General features: G+C 43.2%; 1 protein-coding gene across 1 annotated transcript in view; it reads left to right on the top strand.

Moving 5' to 3' along the window:
- Window positions 1-18,570, top strand: part of rgmb (repulsive guidance molecule BMP co-receptor b) — a gene marked incomplete at both ends in the record, with an annotated part of 48,105 nt that extends 29,535 nt beyond the window's left edge. Inside the window, 5 exons of the mRNA XM_080738774.1 lie at window positions 7,858-8,087; window positions 9,126-9,388; window positions 10,455-10,575; window positions 16,952-17,437; window positions 18,280-18,570. Of these exons, the coding sequence (XP_080594900.1) occupies window positions 7,858-8,087; window positions 9,126-9,388; window positions 10,455-10,575; window positions 16,952-17,437; window positions 18,280-18,570 (1,391 nt within the window). The remainder of the gene's footprint in view (window positions 1-7,857; window positions 8,088-9,125; window positions 9,389-10,454; window positions 10,576-16,951; window positions 17,438-18,279) is intronic.
- Window positions 18,571-23,910: the final 5,340 nt, after the last annotated feature.

Below are 23,910 nucleotides of genomic sequence, written 5' to 3'. Positions count from 1 at the left end.
CTCCACATACACACCCATTGTAACTTCAAACTTCATTAAAAACACACACTATTTTTTTCTGGTGACTCATACTACCCTCCTAATACGTGAGCAGGCCGCGTTTTCTCAATAACCCTTTTCATTTATTTTTAATAATTCTTTGGGAAAATTTGAAAAATTAAAATTATTACAAATAAATGAAAAATTGTATCGAAAAAAAAAACATGGCCTGCTCATGTATTAGGAGGGTAGTATGAGTCACCAGAAAAAAATATAATGGAGTTTGAAGTTACAATGGGTGTGTGTGGGGAGAGGCCCTGAGCCTGGGGAGGCAGACCCATGCAAGGCAGAGTTTTTTTAAATGGAATATCCCTTTAAATCCCGATACTGATTCTAGAATTATTCCTCTACACAGTATTACACAGTATAGGCAAAATTCTTGTGTTACGAATTGTGTGTACATCTTGTAGATCAGTGACTTCACTAGCCTTCAGATACAGTATATGACACCAAAGTAGCTTACTACAATTCTAAGGTCAAATTATTCTAAATAAGCTTGTGACCTTGACCTTTTATCACTGAACTGTACTGTCTGTACTGTACTGTCTGTACTTTTACTGTACTGTAAAAACAGTGCAGTAAAAGTTTGTTTATCGGTGATGACACTGATTGACAAATTGTAGCATTCCCTGTGGGATCATAAAGCACCAAATAGAGTGTCTCGTTTGGCTTGAATAAAGCATAGCCTTATTAGCCTACTACCAAGGTTGTCCCGAATATGCCATTTCCTCATATGTGACACAATGTTACTATAGTCCGGCCAGTTTGTGCAGTATTTTGATGGAATCGTGCACTTTTTTGCCTGAAATGCTCGGACTACAATCAGTCTAACCTGCTTGATTCCTCCAGACTCAAATCTAATCCTCATCTCCTTGCTTGAGGGAGCAGGGATTTAAAGTTCCTTGAAGTACACAAGTTCCTTGAAGTACACAATAAAGAGGAGCTCAAGTGGGACACAACGCACGTGAGGATAAAGAATTTGCAACTATATTGCTTTTATCGCCTGAAGAGGTTCGGAGTCTAGGCTACTGCATCCTCAGGCTGGACTACAATAGCTCCATTGAGAGTGTTCTGTCACACCTGGATTCGCCCACGAGAATTATTAAAGTTATATCACTGGATTGATCCAGACAGACAAACAGTCTTTTAATTATATAAAAGAAAATAATGTGTGAATTAAATCAAACAAGCCACCTGTCCTGTTCTCTGATTGGCTGTAGCACGTCTCTACTCTCAGTGCTGTCACAACCCATGTTAGGCTTTTAGGTTATAGGACGGCAAAAGGATCATCTGGGCTAGCATGTTGCATTGTGAACCGGGCTTAAGAAATCTGTTATACAATCCGGGATGAGGTGCGTGTGTGCGCGTGTGCGTGGGTGCATCCGGCAGTGGTAGGTCACGTCAGACAGTGGGTAGGTAGGAGTCTATGGCATCTCAGTGATGTCATGATGACTCAGACATGCAACAAATCGGTCATATATCTGCACAAAAAGGGGTAAATTGCCCCCATTGATTACGGAAGGGTACTTTAGAAATCTGAAGATACCCTTACACTTAAACCTTATGCTGTATGTTTACTGTTCAGAGAGAAAGCAATGGTGCACAGTCATTTAGATAATCATCTGGGGACCCCCTCCCCAAAATAATTCCCTGACCCAGAGGTTGAGAACCACTGCTTTAACTAACCAGAACAAAACTAGACCAGGTCAACCTGGTTGTGCCGGGACAGACAAAGCCTTTTGCTTTGTCTGTCGGTCTGTCCCTCCCTCATGTCATTGTGATGACATGAAGGCTTTGTCTGTCGGTCTATCCCTCCCTCATGTCATCATCATGTCATCATCATGACCATCTATGGAGAAAAACCGGACAGACCGACATTTGCTTATGTAGGCCTACCCATTTCATGGGTCTGGCAAAAATAAGCCATGTGCATAGATTACACAGATTATGAGTTCCATTTGGTTCCATTTGAATATAGTCACTAGTAAGACTACCCTAAGCATAAAGTAACACGTAGGATTTACTTTCACACATATTCACAGTATTTAAAGCCTTGCCTTGTACAGACTGCATACAAACAAACCAACTGACTGTGGGGGGAGGGGCAGCTTCTCACTCACACAGTTTTGAGTGAGTGCAGTGAGGGAGATGGGGGATGGGGGATGGGCAGGCAGCACAGGTGAATTTGATCAGTGGCTGATTGCATTGCAAGCTAGTAATCAGCAAATGGGCTACAGTGGAAAGAATGAGTGAAAGGGTTTCCCTGCACAAGGTGAAATCTTTGAAAAGAGTGGAGGAGAGCTTAACTCAAATTGGTTAACAATCGGCAGACAGACAGACAGACAGACAGACAGACAGACAGACAGACAGACAGACAGACAGACAGACAGATAATGTTAATTTAACCTTGCATCATGAGACTTAGTGTTCATTTGGTTCCATTTGTACTGTCAGAGCAGTGTAGATGTTGTTGACTAAAACTATGACGAAAAGTATTTGTCGATTGCATTTCTTTCACTGACAAAAACTAAATAAAAACTAAGCTGTGATGACTAAAACTAAGACTAATTATATTGACAATTTCGTCAACAAAATCAAAACTAGACTAAAACGTTAGGGAGGGACTAGTGGAGTAGAGAGTCATTTTATGTTTGGTTGTTCTCAAGTGTTGCGTGCTGAAAATAGCAGATCTACAAGCTCACAACGTGTCGCGCAACGCATTGTGAGCTTGTAGATCTGCTATTTTCAGCACACAACCAAGTGTAAAATCACTCATTACGATGCCATCAAGGCCTGACAAAATACATTTTAGTTGACTAAATGAACTGTAGATTTAGTCGCCTAAAAATGTATGATATTTAGTCGACTAAAATTAGACTAAAACTAAAACTCTTCAGGTCACTAAATTATGACTAAAATTAAATGACATTTTATTCAAAACTAAATCAAAATTCGTTGTCAAAAACAACAGTGTCAGAGTCCCTGGGCCTGAACAGTGGTTCTCAAAGTGGATTCCAACCTGGAATTCACTTTGAGAACCACTGTGTGAACAGAATATGAACATTTTTACATAACAGCATGGTAGCAATATCAGAATAATGATAGTTGACAAAGTAACCATCTTGGTGGTGCCGGTGGTGATAACATTAATATCCAAAGAAAACATTTGCCTTGTCATGGCATGTTCGGGGACATCATGAGCATTTAGCAATACAAAAGATTTGCATTCATTCAACCTTTATTTAATTTCTCGAAAAGATCAATTGAGGGAGATCCTCATTTACTACTTTATTGAAAATAGATGTTTTGATTTATGTAAATGTGGGGGTTTCTGGACTAACGCTGGTATTAAACATAATTCTGGAAAAAGTAGCCTATTTATACATTTGCAGGCAACTGAATAATGGGGATGCAGTAACGCACTGTAGCTTATGAGATACTGCAAATCAATTATCAAATTATAATTGCCATAATTATTCCTTGCAGCTACAAAAATGATGTCATACAACATGTAACTCAACATTAAAGTAGGGCTGGGTGATAAATCTCAGACCTGACTTTCTTTTTTTTAAAGATTAGTTTTTTGGGCTTTTTATGCCTTTATTTGTTAGGATAGTAGACAGACAGGAAATGGGGAGAGAGATGGGGAATGACAAGTGGCAAAGGTCGTCCGGATCGGGAATCGAACCGGCGACCTGCATACCTAGACTTGTGGATCTGCTATATTTTAAAGATTCACTTAATTTTTCTTCCTGTGCATTTACCCGCTGGAAAAAACAATGTCATTGCTTAATTGCAGTGCACTTAAAACTGACCCAAAAACAACAAATGTATCGATAATTTATACCTACAATCGACAGGCTGCAGTCTAAGGCAGATTTTGGTTTCGGAAAATGATTTGAAAAATGCTCCCTTCAAATGTTCTGGGTAGCTATAATCACTGTAGCAGGTCCCCCAGCAGCAACGTTTCACCATGGCCGTAATAATGTAATATAAATGTTTTTGATATTAATTTGCCTATATACCAGTAAGACTCCCTAATCGGGTCACATTTATGATCGGCTACTTTTGACTATTTTCCCATATTTTTTTCCCAGGGGGTCCGTGGGGAGCCCTGGCGGTGGCTGGGCCCCTGGGTACCCCCTGGGTGCTGGCCCCGTCTCTCCCGGTCGATGGGGGGCCAAGGTACGGGCTTTTTAGCGGGTTATGGGAGCCAACTTTGGGTGGAAGTGTTTTGCTACGCTGTCGTCCAATCCTCACAGTTAGGGAGAGGGCTTTGCGACAGATCAATCATGCAGTAATCATGCAGATCTACAAGCTCGCAGCACGAAGCATTGTGAGCTTGTAGATCGTCTATTTTTTGGCAAAGAGATTTGGTAGAGAGTGAAAAACTACTGTATCAAGTACATATATTATGTACCTTTTACCAATTATAGAGGGTTTAAATAGTACTGGATATGCAGCTCGGCAAATAAAAGGTGAATTGATCCCAGTGTATGACAGAGGATGATATCACGATAAATTAAATCTCCACAATATGATTATTGTGAGTGTTTTTATCACGATAAACGATAATATCGTATATTGTCCCATCCCTACGGTCTGAGGTGCTTTGGCGGTCTTCCCCGAATTTTGTCTGATTACAGCGGGGCAGGGCTACATTCCTGTGTCCTACAAAAAATAAATGTTGAACCTTGTTCATGATTGGTGTGTTTTTCAGCTATAGTTTTTGGTCTTATAACCCTTCCAGTAAATCTCTTATGAAAATCTCTAAAGAAGTCAAGAATAACAGACGAGCTGTAAAGTTAACTTCACAAAGCTTAAGTCTATTGACCCCTCAGTCATGACATTTTCAATGTCCCCCTTCGACCAAGATGGATGAAAATGCTAGTTTGTTCACTGCAGAACTTTATTAACAGTAGCTCAACATTGAAGATGTTGAAATCACATCTCTCAGCCTGTTCTCAGGCCTGCTAAGTCACACACAGTAGTCATATTGCATTGAATTGTAGTTTACCATCTCAGTGGCACCAACAACACTTAGTTAGTGAGCTTTGTATCGATGTCATTCCAGTCCTGCATGTTTACTGGCTTATATTCCACTTGTATGGTTGATCCTGAGGGCAAGTCAGGTGTTGAAACAGTAACACACCACTGTAGGCAAGAGACATTGACCGAAGTGCTGTACATGGTGCATAAATGACAAACAGGCCTACCAGTAAGACTCCCTAATCGGGAGATAAGCGACCGTCAGGTCACATGTATACACAAAGACGGATGTAACTGGCATTGGTTCCTAGTTGTGTGGACAATGTATAGTTTTGGTTGGCTCAGAGAAGAAAAAAGAAAAAAGCCAGCGAAAAAACAAATGTGTCTTAGGAAGAGATTTAAAAACATCAATAGAATGCCTTGTTTGTGTTTAGCTATGTCACATTTAATCACATTTGACCCTTAAATACCCTGCAGTGACATATTTTCATGTGTTTAATTGCAGCTGTCCTGTTAATGTAGTTAGTCCTGTTAATTCACATGGGCGGAGCTTAGAACCTAATTATCTAATGTCCTCCTAATGTAGGATTTTGTCAGATTGTTAAAACTTGAGTTGTGTTGAGTTTATTCAACTTTTGAAGTGAAATATGTGTTCTATGGCTCAAAATAGATTTTTTGACATGCTCCACATATTAGTAAAGCAAGTGGAAAGTGGTGTCCTGCTAATGTTGTAAACCGCAGGTTTGAGCTAAAGGGTCCTGCTAAACCACATCTACCAGTATGTGTGTGTGTGTGTGTGTGTGTGTGTGAACTTTGTCCTGGTTTTATGACAGGTTGTCAGATCATCTTTACTCTCTGATTGGAGCAGGACGCTCAACTGTTAAACATCAAAGCGTTTTCACACACACACACGCACGCAGGCACGCACGCACGCAGGCACGCACGCACGCACGCACGCACGCACGCACGCACGCACGCACGCACGCACGCACACATACACACACACACACACACACACACACACACACACACACACACACAATGACCCCAGTGTACGTGCATGTGTGTGTGTTTGTTTCATTGTTGCGCACTGAAAGTAGCAGATGTACAAACTCACAACATTTATGTTGTAGTAGACTAACACAGACGTGTGTACAAGCGTGCGTGCATTTGTTCTCTTGACACGCTTGTGTGTGTGTGTGTGTGTGTGTGTGTACCGTCACACGCGGATAACCTGGATTTGCTTTCCAAAGGCAGATGTTGAAAGATTGTCAGGGTGTCATCGTATTTCTGTAAAACCGACTATGTTCATTGTCTGTGTGTGTGTGTGTGTGTGGCCGTGCGCACGCGTGTGTGTGCATGCGTGCATATGTGTGTGCATGTATTGTACAGATGTGTGTTAAACGCGCTGATACTCTTTAATACCTAACATTGGTTCTCAACCAGTGGTCTTTGAGGGGGTTCCAGGTGGTCCCCAGGTGACTCTTGATAGGGTAAAATGAGACCAAATAGACCGCTAAGGCTCCTTTTGGTTTCATTTTACACTCTCAAGAGTAAAATGATTGTTAATCATCTACAGCAGTTAATTAGAGTATTGTTATTTTGATCAACTCTTGCCTGTTGTCTCACCTATGGTACCACATCAATACAGCATCATCGGCATGGAGTTAACGATAACAAAATATATAGGTCTGAGAGACAGTTCATCAGATGGAGGTCTGTGGCTGAAATGCAGAATATATAGCATGTCCATAAAACATTATGTAATATACTTTCCTAGGTTAATATGAACATCAAAACAATATTTTAAATGTTTATTAGCATATGCATCTCATACATTCCATAGGGCTGGACCACACGTGGACAAATGACATCAACCTGCGACGCGTGTATTCAGTAAATGATGAACTATTTCTAAAATAAATAAATATATGTAAGGTTTTTTCATTTTAGTTATAGGGGGCAATTATAATGGTGTATATTTGCATATTTGGTTTATTAGCCAGGGATCCATTTAACATGTTTGATAGCACAACGATCCATTGACACTTTCAAAAGGGTTAGGCTTCTTACAAGGCCTAGATGGACTTACCGATGCCTTGTGTGGTTTTAAACTTTTTTGTTGTTGTAAATCAAGTTAATTTCTATGTAAAGCGAGTACTTAGGAAAGCGCTAGATCTAAACGGTATGCATTATTATTATTATTATTATTATTAACCCATTTAGGCCTGAACACATTATTACGCAATAATTTATGCTTTAAATATTAAAAAAATAGCAGATATACAAGCTCACAGCGCGGCACCGAGTGCCGCGCTGCGAGCTTGTAGATCTGCTATTTTTGAAAAATCCTGAAAATTTTAATTTTGACCCGATTCTATAAGTGTCTTTTGAATCCTTCTAAGGTTCTTTTGAAAAACCTATGTTTCTATGTCAGCAATCTGGCTCGCCATCGTCAAAGAAAAGGTCCTTTTCACTTAACTGGAGCTCAGTTAGTCTGTTCTTGAGAGACTACTATGTCAGTGGTGCTCAAACCTTTTCATGTGAAGGACCCCCAAAATGATATGTATTTGGCCACGGACCCCCATCTCAAAATATTTAGTTCCAGGGACCCCCCAGAAGCAAAATCTGAGTTACAAACGTTTGCTCTAAAAATACATACCAGTATATTCAAAGATTTGCACACATTTTCACGACTTAAAAAAAAATAGCAGATCTACAAGCTCCGTGAGCTTGCATATCTGCTATTTTTCACTGGTTAAAGCATTCAATAATTCTAGGCCTAAATGGGTTAATAATCAGCCTGATTTGTGATGGTGTGCGTTGCAGGTCAGTGCCAGGTCCCGCCCGCCTCCCCTCCCCCACAGTGTCGCATCCAGAAGTGCACGTCGGACTTCGTGACCCTGACCTCTCACCTGACGCCGGCGCTGGACTTCGACGCCGAGTTCTGCAAGGGCCTGCGGGCGTACTCCTCGTGCACGCAGCGCACGGCCAAGTCCTGCCGCGGGAACCTGGTGTTCCACTCCGCCGTGCTGGGCATCTCTGACCTGATGAGCCAGGTGGGGACACTTCTTACTGTGTGTCAGGGGTGAAGTCCAGGGGCAGTGGTGGAAAAAGTACTCACATTTTTAAGCAAAAGTATCAATACTGCAATGTATTGTAACATTGAACTCTAAAACGAAATAATAATACTTTTAATGTGTTGCCATAAGTATGTATTGATTGATGGCAATACTTTTTTATTTCAAATGTTGAGTACAGGCCTTTTACTTTGTGGTATTTGTGTCTTTCGCAGTTGCCTGCCGCGTGCACGATCGCTAAGTCCACATGTACGATGCCGTTAGCATGCTGTAAGCAGACAAGCTAGCACACATGCACTTTTAGACCAGTGAAACCTAATAGTCAACTATTGCTCAATGGGAGCAATAGTCACAGGAATTTCACGTACTGTATGTGTGCTGTGAATATACAGTGACCAGAAAACATCACAAGATGTGGGGACCAAATTATTATTGTCTCTGTCGGTTGGAATTATGTCATAAGTCCAAAATTGTTACTTTTCAGTATTCAAAAGTATCAAAAGTGGCAGGTCGACAAGCTTGAAGCTTGTGGATCTGCTACTTTTGCTGCTTTCGCGTAACGCTGTGTATGGACTGGAGATGATGATATTATCAACATCATCATTAGGGATGTCCCGATCACGTTTTTTTGCTACCGATCCCGATCACATATTTTTGCTCCCACATATTTCAATCCCGATCTGATCTTTCGGCAATGCATTGGAAAAAGAAAAAATGATTTTATGTTGTCCCTTAAGGTTTTGTATTTATTTATTTAAATAACAGTATCCATTCTATCCAAGCTTCTTTTTAACTTAGTGCAGCATTTTATCAAAACAAATTAAAAATAAAGCTCATCAGCTTATATATTTTTTTAAATGTATAAAGACAAGGTGTTTCCCAATCTTTTTCTCCCGATTCTGATCTTTTGAAATCGGCCCCGATCTGACCGATTTCCGATCTCCCGATCCCTAATCATCATTATAAAACCTCTGGTACGTCTTCTGGACCTTGACAATAACATCTTTGTGCTTCCAGAGGAACTGCTCCAGAGACGGCCCCACGTCGGCCACGCAGCCCGAGGAGCCCCTCCCCGAGCCCTGCGACTACCACAGCCGCATGCTGCACGCACACGCGCACGCCCACACGCACGCTCACATGCACGCACACACGCACGGCCACGGGCACGGCCATCATCACGGCCACCACGCGGCGCACGGCGCCCAGCCGCCGCTCAGCGTCTCGCCGCCCGGCTACCTGTTCTGCGGGCTGTTCGGCGACCCGCACCTGCGCACGTTCAGGTAGGCCCCAGATGGTTTCCATTTGTCTGTGTTAAAGGAATCTGTTGACTAAAGCCCCTTTTTGACTGCAGTTTTAGCACCACACCACACCACACTACACCACACCACATAAAAATATCTACATTTTCCATTACACAAAAGTAACCCTATCGGTAAGAAACAAATTGACCCTTTTAACTGTGATTATAATACATAATACATTTGTATTACAACTATCCTAATTATAATGCACTGTAATGGATTATAACTGTGATTATAATACATTATAAAGTATTAATGTATTACTATGAATATTATAATATACTATAATAGATTATAATAGTGGTAATAACACAATAGAATCTATTATTATGTATTACAACTATATCCTGGTGGTCTAAATGAAAACCCAGTGAGTGATCAGTCATTATGATGTGTTTGGCCATGTGTGGCCTAGCTCAGACCTACTCTAGAGTGGATACTTTTTAGTACCCCGTTTAGTACCACTTTCACACCACTCTACCCAGGACCTTGTAGTGGAAAACCTCACACAAGTGGGCGGTGTGGTGTGGAGTGGTGTGGAGTTGGGCCAGTGGAAAAGGGGCTTAATTGAGAGCTTGTAATTTAGCAAAAGTTATCGGTCTGTAACTCTTGAGAGGGTACAAATGGAACCAAATTTGGTTCAGCTCCTTCCGTTTCCGGATTCCCACACAACCCTATAGTTGTCACGTAAATCAGTGGTTCCCAAACCTTTTAGCCTGTGACCCAAAAGAGAAATCAGACGTTTGCCTGGGACCCAAAACTAGTGAAAAATGCAGATCTACAAGCACACAACGCGTCGCTTCACGCCGCGTTGTGAGCTTGTAGATCGGCTATTTTCTCTACTTTCTAAACAATTGTGTTCTACTTTATGGGATTTCTAAGATTGTTCTTTGATTTCTTCATGAAATTACAAAAAGAAAAGTTTTCAAAAACCCACAAAAACCCACAAATGGGTCCCGACCCAGTGCCTGGGAACCAGTGACATAAATCATCAATGTTATCTTGATCTTCCCGCTTATACTTATATTTCTTGGTGAAACTCCAGGGACAGCTTCCAGACGTGTAAGGTGGAGGGGGCGTGGCCTCTCATCGACAACCGCTTCCTGTCCGTGCAGGTCACCAACGTCCCCGTGGTGGCCGGCTCCAGCGCCACGGCCACCAATAAGGTGAGGGGGGCGGGGTTTAATGTTGACCAATCATGTGTGGTGGTGGTAGTAATGTTTGGTTGTGTTGGGTCTCCCTGCTCTTCTACTGAGGCGTTTAAATTCAATTAATGTATTATTTGTTTGCGCGCGCGTGTGCGCGTGCGCGCGTGCACGCGTGCGCGCGTGCGCGTGCGTGCGTGTGCTGTTATCTCTTTGTGCCAAACAGTAAACTCTTATCAAAGGCAGACAAGAAATCAGTTTTACACACTGTCTGTCTGTCACTCTCTCTGTCTTTGTGTCTATCTCTCTCTCTCTCTCTCTCTCTCTCTCTCTCTTTCTTTATCTCTCACACACACACACACACACACACACACATATTCTGTCTGGCTGTCTCTGCCCATCTGTGTGTGTGCATGTGTGGGTGCGCGCGTGCGTGCGTGTATGTCCTCCAGGTGTCAGTCTTGTGACAGTGTGTGTGTGTGCTGGTCATCTAGCCTGTGCTTTAATGAGCTCTAATGGCGTGGAATGACATGGTGTGAAAGGAGCCCAGTGTGTCGGCGCTGGCCTTAACACACATAGCAGCTTTATTGTCCTCAGGAGAGCAAATTCCTTCCACAGTCATGTGCATGAGATGCATGTACACACAGGAAGATGTGTGTGTCTCCTCTCTCTCTCTCTGTGTGTGTGTGTGTGTGTGTGTGTGTGTGTGTGTGTGTGTGTGTGTGTGTGTGTGTGTGTGTGTGTGCCTGACACTCAGCCTGAATTGACATTTCGTTTCACTCCATTATTCAGTCTGAACTTACTCTCGTCTAAGGCATTTTCTGGGATGGGCGTTGCCAAAGAGGCAGTCTTCTGCGATTGGTTCACCGCCTGACCAACACAACAGTAGCAAAGCAGATGACGTAGTGTTGTTATGTGGCTTGCTGGCTAGTGGCTAGCATGTTGCTTGCTAGTGCTACTTGCTAACCAAAGAAACAGGCAGAATAGGAGCACTACAAACTAGTAATCAAACACCACATAACATGCCGGCTACTGGTGTTTCATAGCGAGATCGATACGATCGCATATTACTGCGACGGGCGACGCGATGTGCGGTACGGTCCGGCGGCGGCACTTGTTTACTTGGAAACGCACATGAGTTCTGGGAAACCCCCACCCACGCTGATCACAAGACGCTGATTCACGACACTGATTCGCCATATGGATTTTCGAACGAGGAAAGCCTCTTCAATGAGAGCACTTCTAGACCCCTGAATTGCCAAAACAACATTTTAAAGGGGTGTGGCTAGCAATTCAGGGTCAGTAAAAGTGTTATTGCTGCAATGTAGATATTTTGCTGTTAACTCTTTCTGTGCGAAAACCGAATAATCTCGGTTCTTTTTTCCATTCCAATACTAATTTTTTAATCTATTTCGCTTACCCTGAGCTGCTAGTAGCGACGTGGGTGGTCCTGGCTCCTCCACCGCTTCCCAACGAGCCATTCTACTTGTCCCGATGATTTATTCCATTGAAAATGGTTTAGAAAAAAGTTTAGAGCCCCCCCAAAAAAACGCTGTTTCAGCAAGACGTATTAAGGATTACAAGAACAGACATTTTTCGGTTCCTTTAGTAAAATGAATTAAATAATCAGAGGCATCAACGGAAGCCCCGGTCGAATTTTCCATCCAAGCACAAGGCCGCGATTCTGTTTACACGGCCCGTAATGGGAAAAAAAGGCCGCGCCACGCCGCCCACTCCAATAGAAAAACACATCTTTACAGCGGATTTTCTCCGGATTGTGTTCCGAGGCCAGCAGAAAAGTTTTTTTGGCGGCTGAATAACTTTAGATCGGTCTTCTAAAAAATTACATAGCCGATTGCTAACTGAAAGCTAACTTCCTCCGGCTCGCTAGCATAGCACTCATTCGAGTGAAAAGCCAAGCCAGTTCAGGCTGGCGACCCGGATGTGATAGTGTGCCTACGGGAGAATGGCTGGCACTCTAGCGGCACCTAGCGGCGCCCGGCAGTTATTGTGTTAAGTAAAAGGCCTGTGTTCAAAATGTTACTTGAGTAAAAGTACAAAGGTTTTGGCATCAATATGTAACCTAAAGTTCCAACAATAAAAATACTGATTATGCAGAACTGCATTTCACAACTATATATCAAATGTGTCAAATCTTTTGAAAATAGCAAATCTACAAGCTCAAAATGCCTCGCATCTTGTGGATCGGCTATTTTTAAAAGGCCGAAAAGTATATGGGGCTGAAGTGGGTAATGTATGTGTTGTAATAATAATCATCAAAAGGCCTTTTGCTTGTAACAGAGTATTTCTACATTGTGGTACTGAAGTAAAGTCTCAGCATGTAAATTAACTACTTCTACATTGTGATACTGAAGTAAAGTCTCAGCATAGTACGTTTGCCCACAAGTCTGGAAGAGGCATTCCTTACCAAGGTGCTAAAGCCGTGGTTAGGATTTTCCCTGACACACAGTCCTTTCAAATGGGGTTCCACGGCCAAATATATATCAATTTTGGGGGGTCCTCGACGAGGATGTTTGAGAACCACTGTGCTGTGCTATCATACAGGTTCTGCACATGTACAATATCTTGTGTTTATACTTTGGAAGCCTCGATAATGTCCATAAACTAGTTGTGAGTAGGGATGGGACGATAAGTGATATTATTGTTTATCGGGATAAAAAAACAGTCACGATAATCGTATTGTGGAGATTTAATTTATCATGAAATCGTCCTCCGTCATGCACTGGGATCAATTCACCTTTTATTTGCCGAGCTGCATATCCGGTAACATTTAAACCCTCTATTGGTAAAACATACTTATAATATACGTACTTGATACAGTCTCTCTACCAAATCTCTTTGCCCAAAAATAGCCAATCCAGGCTAGCCAAGTTGTGAGCTTGTAGATCTGCATTTTTTCGGCAAATGTTCCACCCCAGGATAATGGATGTTGGGGATATTTTGATTATCGCGATAATATCGTAAATTGCGACTTCTTTGGTCACAATAATCGTGATATGAAATGTTCATATCGTCCCATCCCTAGTTGTGTGAGGCCTGCAGATTCCAGGAATGCCCATGCCAAGAGCCACAAGGCATTGGCTGAATTCTGTTCAATGTCTGCCATAATTGGCAGTCAACCACACATGGAGGAGACGATGCTTCCTGTATCTGTGAACTGAGCAGTGTTCGTTCTGTCCACTAAAACAGTGGTTCTCAACCTTTTCAGGCCACGACCCCTAAAATAATCATATTTTAATTGGGGACCTCCCCACCCTGACCAGCACTAAGAGTTGAGGCAATACATTTTGTATGACACGGTTCTATTGTGAAAATAGCAGATCGTGGTTTGTTTACTGTTGAGAGCGAAAACAATGTTGCACATTAAGTTAATCCTCTGGGGACCCCCCAAAAAAATGTGGGGACCCCCCTGGGGGTCCCGACCAGCAGGTTGAGAACCACTGGACTAAAACTAGGATGAGAAATCTTCCTCGACTACCTTTTTGTCACTGATGAAAACAATATAAAAAAACTAAGTTATGATGAATAAATATATTGATAATTTTGTCAACACATTTTAAATTAGATACAAATGTTAGGCAGAATCTAGTGATGATGGGATCCACTATAGAACATGTCATTTTATGGTTGTGCATTGGTTTCACGCTCTGAAAATAGTCTCTAGTTCGGCCATTTTCGGCATGCAGCTAAGTATAAATCAATCGCTAGACGACAACACGGCCCGCCAAAAGACATTTTAGTCGACTAAATCAACTGCAGATTCAGTCAACTGAAATGTAATGATATTTAGTCAACTAAAACTAGACTAAAACCGTATGATACTGTACAGTAGTTGTATGTAAATAGCAATATGTGAAACAACTGTGGGTGGTTGTATTTGGTCTCCCTGCTTCTGTTATTGAGACGTTTAGATCATGCAAATGTAGTTCCCAAATTTGGGAACTATAGTGATGTCAGTTGGGCATTGTTTCAGCATGCGCCTGTTACCATGGTGGTGACACTGTTTACTTAGTATCAGTGATGTCAGCATGCAGACAGACGGTCAGGCGGCGGACAGATAGACTTTCTGTAAATTAATAGTTATAGATAGCAGATCTACAAGCTCACAGCACGGCACAGAGTGCAGTGCTGTGAGCTTGTAGATATGCTATTTTTTGAAAATAGCAGATCTACATAGTTGTAGTATGTGTCGTCAACTAATACAAATAGCTGTATTTACAGGGGAGAAAAAGGGGAAAAGAACGGCAGTGTATGACCACTCATTTCAATGATTATTTAAAAGTCCTAAATGCCTGTCCATACTGTCTCCGACCACAGAACATTTCATAGGAAAGGTCCGGTTCAGCTACAAAATGACCTCACTCACAACTTCTGAAAAGCAGTATCCCGAGTTGGGAAAGCTGCACGTTGGAAAGTCGGAACTATCCAACGAAAAGTTTGGTGGTCAGAGACAGTATGGACAGCCCTTAAGTGTCTAAATACCTCTTACACTGGACTGTAACCCAATTGGCCCTAAGCTATGAAACACGCACACTCACTCACACACACACACACACACACACACACACACACACGCACACATGCACACGCACGCACTCACACACACACACACACACACACACGCACACACACGCGCACACACACACACACACACACACACACACACACACACACACACACACACACACACACACACGCACACACACACTGAGAAACACACCAGCACAAACACATTACACAGGTACTGGCTCTCCCCGGACAACAGTTAAAAACAAATTACTTTTTAACAAGTTGTAATTTGACACAGCTATGCAAACACTCAGACACACGCACGCACGCACGCACAGCACAGCACACACACACACACACACACACACACACACACACACACACACACACACACACACAACACACACATGCGTGTGTGCGCTGGTCACGGTGTGTGTTAGCAGAGGTGGGTGTGGCATTAGCGTTAGCGTGTTAGCTTCAGGGTTCCGGTCAATGGCTGCTTTGTTCACATGACAGACGTGAGGAACGAGGCCGGCCAGCCTAGTCATTAATGTGCTGTTTATCTGTGTGTGTGTGTGTGTGTGTGTGTGTGTGTGTGTGTGTGTGTGTGTGTGTGTGTGTGTTCCTAATAATCATGACTAATAACCTGCCCCACCTCTGACACACAAGGTCACAGCTCCGGTGTGAGTGTGCGTGTGTGTGTGTGCGTGTGCGTGTGTGTTAATAATTAAAGCTATATGCCTCAGCTAGAGAAGGCAGATGATTGTAGGAAACATCAACACCGCTTCAACAAGACAAAGCTTTCCTTGTGTGTGTGTGTGTGTGTGTGTGCGTGCGTGTGTGCGGGCACGCGTCCATGTGTGTGTGCGTGTCTATATGCCTAACTCTAAACATGATTTTAACCTTAAAACAACCATTTCTCTATTGAGGACCAGGAAAATGCTCGTCACCATGTGTATTTCACAGGTTCTAGTCTGCTATACTTACTAGACATTTGCCCCCTCACAAGTATAGTAATATACAAACACACACGCACACGCACACACACACACACACACACACACACACACACACACACACACACACACACACGCACACACGCACAGACACACACACACACACAGGGTTTAGGCATTTGGAGTTTAAGTGTTTGGGTTAGGGTTACAGTATGCCTGGTTTACACATACTGTAGCTGTGCACCTATGGCACACACAAGCTTGTAGATCTGGCTTTTTTTGGCGCACAACACAGCACCCTGCTAATTATAAGTCAGACTTAGGTTACATTTTTTTTCTTTTTTTCTTTTTTTGCATTTTTTAAATTGCTGTCTTAAAAGTTTGATGTCCTCACAGTGCAGCCTAACATAATGATGTTGTAGCGACCCCACAAAGCTGGATTTCAGGGTTCGTGTGTGTGTGTGTGTGTGTGTGTGTGTGTGTGTGTGTGTGTGTTTGTGTGTGCGCGCGCGTGCGCGCATGTGCGTGTGCGTGTGTGTTCTGTTCTTTCATTGTGAAACAGCAATTAGAAATGCAGGAATAGATAGAGGTTGAATGGTAAAACATGTATCTATTCCACAGAGTAACACTGCCCTCTAGTGTCTAGCAGGAGTCATAGCTATGTTTGAAAACTGATGGACAAGACAGTGCTCACAGATACCATTATTGGTTCAAATTGATCCGGAATTGACTTTAGTACAGAGTGCCGCGCTGCGAGCTTGTAGATCTGCAATTTTTGAAAAATCTTAGAAAATGTGTCTTTGAGTCTTTAAAAAGACGACAAGAGCTTGTAGATCTGCTATTTTTCAATAGCTAAAGTATAAAATAATCCCAGGTCGTAATGGATCAAGTACTCTTTCCCACCGCCACAGATCACCATCATCTTCAAGCCGTACGAGTCGTGCACGGAGCAGCGCGTCTACCAGGCCGTCACCGACAACCTCCCAGCGGCCTTCGACGACGGCACGGTGAGCAGTGACCCCTCCTTCTTCCTCTCCTCCTCCTCTTCGTCCTCCTCGCCGGGAGGGGGTGCAGAAGAGCCTGCCGGCGTCGCCTCGGCCTCCACCTCCTCGGACGGGAAGCTGCGCGCCCTCTGGATCTGGGAGCGCGTGGCCGGGCGCCACGTGGAGCTGCACGCGCGCTACATCGGCGTGACACTGGTGGTGCGGCAGCTGGGCCGCTACCTGACGCTGGCGGCGCGCGTGCCCGAGGAGCTGGCGCTGGCGCACGACCCCGCGCAGGACCTGCAGCTGTGCCTCAACGGCTGCCCCAGCGCCGAGCGCATCGACCGCGGCCAGGGACGCCTGCCACTGCCACCGCCCTTCATGGCCGCCTCGCCCCCCGCCCTGGGACTGCAGGTAATTAAGCCCCACCCACGCACCATTATGCCTTGACACCTTGTGAGCTTGTTGAACAGTTATTTGTTGCTGTTTAACTCACTGCCAAACCAAACCACTAACCACTTCAAGTAGTCGCAGAACCTTTTTTGATTATTCGATCGATCCCCCGATGGGACACGGACACGCTCTCTATGCTTCCATGAAAGAAAGGAAAAACGCGACTCGTTTGAGCCCTTGCAATCCATATGGATCCATATACAGAGTGAAAACCAGGAATCCATCAATGGCATTCTGGGCCAATAGAGGGTATGCGCATGCATAAAGTGAATGGCAAATCGAGTGGCAAATCGAGTTAGATAGATAGATAGATAGATAGATAGATAGATAGATACCTTTATTATCCCAAGGGGGAAATTCAGTTGTCCAGTAGAAGCACAGCAGTATACAGTTATTTACAAAGTTACAGAGACGTAAGAAAAGATAGTTAAGAGGGGAAAAAAACAAAAAAAACAAAAACAAAGACAAGAGCAGTACAGTACCAATAAAGAGAAGGTGCATCAATAGAGGGGGCGAATAATATACAAGTATATACAAAGTGAATTTAATGCAGTCAGATAGGACTAGGTTTGTTTGGATGTATCCTGTCAAGGCCAGAAAGCATTTTTTGGCCACTCAGTAGCCGTTCCCGCATAACTTCCGGGTATGAGGATGATGTCCTCTATTAAGAAATCCGTAAAAAATCTGTCAATGGAATTAACATTTGTATGAAAGTATGAAATTGCTAAAGGTATAGGGTAAGTGATATTCTTTGTTAACATAATTGCCAGTTATCCTGACAGTAACAAGCCCTTCCTTGGCAGGCCCAGCGCGGCGGTGCGTCTCCGCGGGGCTTCAGCGTGGAGGCGGCGCGGGCGCGCTGCCGGGAGCAGCTGCAGGACGAGGACATCTACTTCCACTCGTGCGTGTTTGACCTCCTCACCACCGGGGACGCCAACTTCACGGCGGCGGCGCTCAGCGCCCAGAAGGACATGGAGAGCCTCCACCCGCACAAGGAGCGCTGGAGGATCTACCCCCGCAGCCACGCCACCTCGCGCCTCGCTCTGGCGCCGCTGCTGTGTGCGGCGCTGGCTTTGGCGTGTGGCGTCTTTTGAGTGTGGCGTTTGTTTCGTTTTATTTGGCGAGCGTGGGTCTTTGTAAGTGCTTGCTTCTGTCGTCCCGCGGGTGTGTATGTATGTGTGTTTGTGTGTGTGTGCGTATATGCGGCTGACAGTGTGAGAAACGGTGGGTGCGTGCGAGCATGGGAGTGTGTGTGTGTGAGAGAGAGCACTGGCGCACTATTCCCGGTGTGGAAACGAGTGCCCGGTGACTGAGCACTGGACGGCTATCTGGCGCCCCCCACAGGCCAGCAGAGGAGTCAACGTCATGCATGGTTCCCAGTACACTACAAAGGCCTCACACTGCTGAGAGTTACCAGAGGAAGGGCTGGTCTCCCGCAAGCCCCGCCCCCCAAGGACCAGGAAGGATTTCTGAAGCAAAAAGGAGTTGACGCGTAGCCAACTCTGGTGCTGCGCGTCCGGGGTCCACAACGTGTACGAGCCTGGTGTGACATAAAGAGACATAAAGGACACTAATGCACATGAATGCTCTATTGTCATCAAACCCCGGGAGGCGAGAGTTACTTCCTTGTGTTTGTGTGTATGTGTGTATGTGTGTATGTGTGCTGGGTGAGCTACTTTGAATGAGTCAGTGGAGATTTCAGTGGAATTTCAGTGGAGGAGGAGCTCTCCATGAGGTCTCCATGAGACTTGGGCGCTCACAGTACAACAGGAAAAAGATAAAAGACCTTGGATGCTACAAATGGTCATGGAGAGAGAAGGATAAGACTGGCTGGGTACCGGGAACTGGTGGCGGGCAAACTTAACTAACTGACACTGTGGGCACCAGCTGCCTGCCCACCATGGCACAGCTAAACCTGCCCTAAACGTAGACACACTGCAGAGCTCCAGATCCCCCCGATGCTGGATTTAGGAGGGAGTGGAGGGTCCAGCGATCCAGGAGTCCCGGGTTGGTGTCGGCTAGTCGGCACTCTCACACTGAGGAGGTCTCCTTGAGGAGGTCTACACCGCTGGTTCCCAAACACTGGGCCGGGACCCATTTGTGGGTCGCAGACAGATTTTTATGGGTCCCTTTGTTTTTTTTTCAGTAATTACATGAAGAAATCAAAGAAAATCTAAATTCCATAAATTAGAAAACAAATGTTTAGGAAGTGGTGAAACTAGCCGATCTGCAAGCGCAAAACACGCTGCGAAGCGACGCGCTGTGCGCCTGCAGATCTGCTGTTTTCACTAGTTTGGTTCCCGGGCAAAGCCTAACTTCTCTTTTGGCTCTCGAGCTAAAACGTTTGGGAACCACTGGTCTACACCGTGTAGACGGCACGAGGCCTACATGAGGAGGCCTACATGAGGAGGCCTCCTACGTGAGGAGGCCTACCTGACAGTCACCGGTTCGAGGCGATGACTGGATTCGTCTTCGCCCCGGAGATCAAAAGAGGTACTTCACAGGAACGACTGATAAATCCACACTCCAGGTAGTTGTACATAGTGTGTTTTTGGTGGTGAATTAAGGTACACACATGATTGTTTTGTTCTTTGTTGTTGCTGTTGTTGTTGTTGGTTTGATCGTTCTTCAACATCAGACGTACGAGGATGATTGTCCGTTTTGGTCCAAGCACTTTACTTTGAAATGTTTTTTTGTTTTGTTTATTTCGTTTTTTAATTTTATTTTTATGAATCCACACCAGTGTTCTCTCTCAATCCCCCCCCTCCTTAGACACATTCTGTTTGATTACGACTTCCTATTGGCTCCTGTCAGTGTCTTGTCGGTCGAAAGGTTATCATTTGCTAGAAAAAAGAAATGAAACGTTAATTCCTAAAGAAGCTGATTTGAGAGTCAGTTTAATGTGAGCCATTCTCCCGCTGAATGTATTTGTCATGACAACTGCTGTTAAGATTGAATTGTTTTTCTTCCAGTGTTTTCTTCCTCTCTGAATCCATGATTTAATTATGCGTACATGTCTGTCTGTTTCCCTTTGCTGCGTGTATGTGTGTGTGTGTGTGTGTGTGTGTGTGTGTGTGTGTGTGTGTGTGCGTGCTTGCGTGCGTGCGTGCGTGCGTGCGTGCGTGCGAGATACAGCTCTGCTCTCTGCTTCATTTTGTGTCTTGCTTCCATTTTATCTGAGCCAAAGATAACCAGTGGTGGAAAAAGTACTCACATTTCTTACCCAAGTAAAAGTATCAATACTGCAATTTATAAACACTCCGTTACAAGTAGAAGTCCGGGATTCAAAATGTAAATCTCTTGAGTAAAAATACAGAAGAATTGGCATCAGAATGTACTTCAAGTACCAAAAGTAGAAAGTACTTATTATACAGAATGTCCCATTTCAGGTTTTCAAATGTAGGCTATTAAATCTTTTTTTAAATGGCCGTAATGAATACAGAGCTAGTGGTTAATGTATGTTTTGTAATAAGAACCAAATCTACAAAGTAACTAAAGTTTTAAAATAATTGTGGTGGAGTAAAAGTACAATATTTGCCTCTGAGATGTTGTGGAGTAGAACAATTGAACTTGGGCAGACTAAGTCGACTAGATTCAGTTGACTAAAATCTCACATTTAGTCGACTAAATCTAGACTCAAAATTAAAACATTTTGAATGACTAAAATATGGAATTTTACTCCCAAAGACTGTGACTGAAACGTAATGATACATTTGCTGTCCAACTGAACACTGGCTGCTACTACCATGCTGGTTAGGATGTACTGGGTTAGCACGTGACCAAGCAGGGAACCCATCGACAAAAAAAGGAAAAAATAAATACATTTTCCTTTTGAATTTGAGTCGCGGAGCTCTGAATCTGTCTTGAGAGATTACCGTGCGACAGACATGGGAACTGAACAGAAACACTAACGTTTCTGATTGGACCTTAGCTCCTTTCGAAACCTCTCCCTCCGATATATAGCTCCTGGAAACAACATGCCCAAATCGGAAAGTTCCAGGGAAGGTCCGCCGTCATGAACACTTCTTACCTTTTGTGCACGTCACGATGGGGTCGAAACAAGAGTTTAAATCGCTGTATTTGTCAGCCTGTGGCCAGATTTCCCAATGCAATTTCCCGGAAGCAGGAATGCGCATGTGTGACTGTCCACTCATCTGTGTACCAGAAATGTTACCAAGTGGTCAGGGCGAGAAAACTGGCCACAAGCTGACAACACAGCGATTTTAAACTCTTGTTTCATCCCCATCGCTTAGATTTTCTTCCACGCAAACATCTGAGAGAGGGAAAGCCGACCTTTACTTTTTGGATACGATGTGCACAAAATGTAAGAAGTGTTGATGATGGCGGAACTTCCCCGGAACTTTCCGATTTGCACATGTAGTTTCCAGGAACCTCATCTCGGAGCTACAGTATATAGCGGAGGGAGAGGTTCCCAAAGGATCTAATGGGACCTTAGATAGACTGACAATACAGGTGTGTAATGGGATATCGCACTCTGTCGGGGGTGGAACCTCATATGTCCAAAACAGTTTACTTTTCACGATTCAAATTTCAAAATGGCAAAAGCAGCAGATCCACAAGCTCAAAACGTCAATTCATGCTGCATTTCGAGCGTTCAGATCTTCAACATACTTTTGATGTTGATCTTTTGATGCTTTTGCGTGACGCTGTGGTGTGAGTATAGGTCGTTCATTTACAGGGGGAAATAAAACACAAAATATTAGAATATGGAGATAAGAGGTTTATGCCCGACAGAGACGATATGGATGCTGTGACGTGGACCACGTTAACAACCTTATCTGTTTGCCTACACAAGGTTTTGATCAAAAGGTTTAAGACTTTTGCTTGTTACATTATCATTGAAGTGGGTATTAACTTTTCCTTTCTTTCTTTCTTTTCTTTCCACAATTTTTGAAGACGTTTCAAAATCTTTCGAAAATAGCCAATATAGATTTGCGGCTATATTTTTGTTTTCAAAACGATTCCAAAATGTTCCACAATTCTTGAAGAACAGCCAATCTATGTTCCATCTAGAATGGCGATTCTTTTTTAGCCAGAAATAAAGTAGTTCTGAATGTGAGGCTATTTTCACTGAACCAAACTAGCTATTTTGACTGAACCAAAGAACATGTGGGTCAGGTCCCATGCAGGGACCCGACCCACAGGTTGAGAACCACTGTGATAGATGAATAATAATAATATGTTTGTTTTATAATGAAGGCAAAATTCTGCAACTTCTTTCATCAGAACCTTTTAGACCTTTATGGCTCTTGTCTTTTTCTGCTCATCTGTGATGTTATTTTTTAAAGTTTAAAAGTCATGTGTGAGTGTCTGTTTGGTGAAGAGTGGCTGCTTAATGTTGAAATACTTAACTTATTTATAAACGTAGTGTCCTGTAGAGGAAGTTAAGCTCCATATTCTTGCTGTTGGATAATAATGATTATTAATAATAATATTAATAATGATGATAAAAGAAAAAGTCAGATGTGATTGCACTGCCACCCAGTGGCGGTCTCTTGCTATGTCAGTGTTCTGTTCAAGCCACACAGAGGCGAGCTGAAGAGGTAAACTGAGGACAAAAAAAAAATGTGTGCAAGTGTTTCGATTAAAAAAAAGTCGAGAAAAACAAGGTTACTTTGTGTTTATTGATTCCACACATCCTTTCCTTTCATTGACTTCCATGCAACATCAATTAATAGTCAAATAGCCAATACACTTGGTCAAATATTACTCAACTACTACTGTAAGTTACTCCCTCAAATGTGTTTTATTAGTATTTAGTATAGTATTTAGTATTATTAAGTATTCAAAAGTTTGCCTTTTTAATATCAATGCATTGCTTAGAAAACATGGTGTGATAGAATTGAGACATTTCCCCCCCCCCAAATAAATATCAATAACAGTGAAAATCTTAGTTAGATTTGTTAGATGTGTTTTAGTTAGTTATTGTTTTGTGATCACTCATGTTTATTTTGTAAAACTTAACTGAAATTATTTTTTAATTCTAGTTTTCATTCTTTTGTTAACTGTAATAAACTTCACACACACACGCGCGCGCACACACCTTCCCCCATCTGTCTGAGGTTAGCATGTGATCAGATAAATGTTTTTCAACAGTCATCATTAGCACCTGGGATCGTTTTCAGAAAGGCGCCAAAACACAGAATGACCCCCCCTTCTCCCGTCGAACACACACACACACACACACACACACACACACACACACACACACACACACACACACACACTACTTTAGACCTGGAATGCATATTCCAAAAAGAAAATCAAGAATAAAAAAGAATAGCAGATCTACAAGCTCACAGTATGCCGTGCTGTGAGCTCGTAGATCTGCTATTTTTCAATAGCCAAAGTATAAAGTAATGATTAAAGTGGTTAAAACGTTCCAGGTCTTAATGGGTTAAACTGCGTGGTGT

This window comes from Nannobrachium achirus (assembly GCF_963921795.1).
Source record: "Nannobrachium achirus genome assembly, chromosome: 12".
Classification (NCBI taxonomy): domain Eukaryota; kingdom Metazoa; phylum Chordata; class Actinopteri; order Myctophiformes; family Myctophidae; genus Nannobrachium; species Nannobrachium achirus.
Note: the sequence above shows the minus strand (reverse complement) of the source record. Positions and strands in the feature narration are given on the sequence as shown.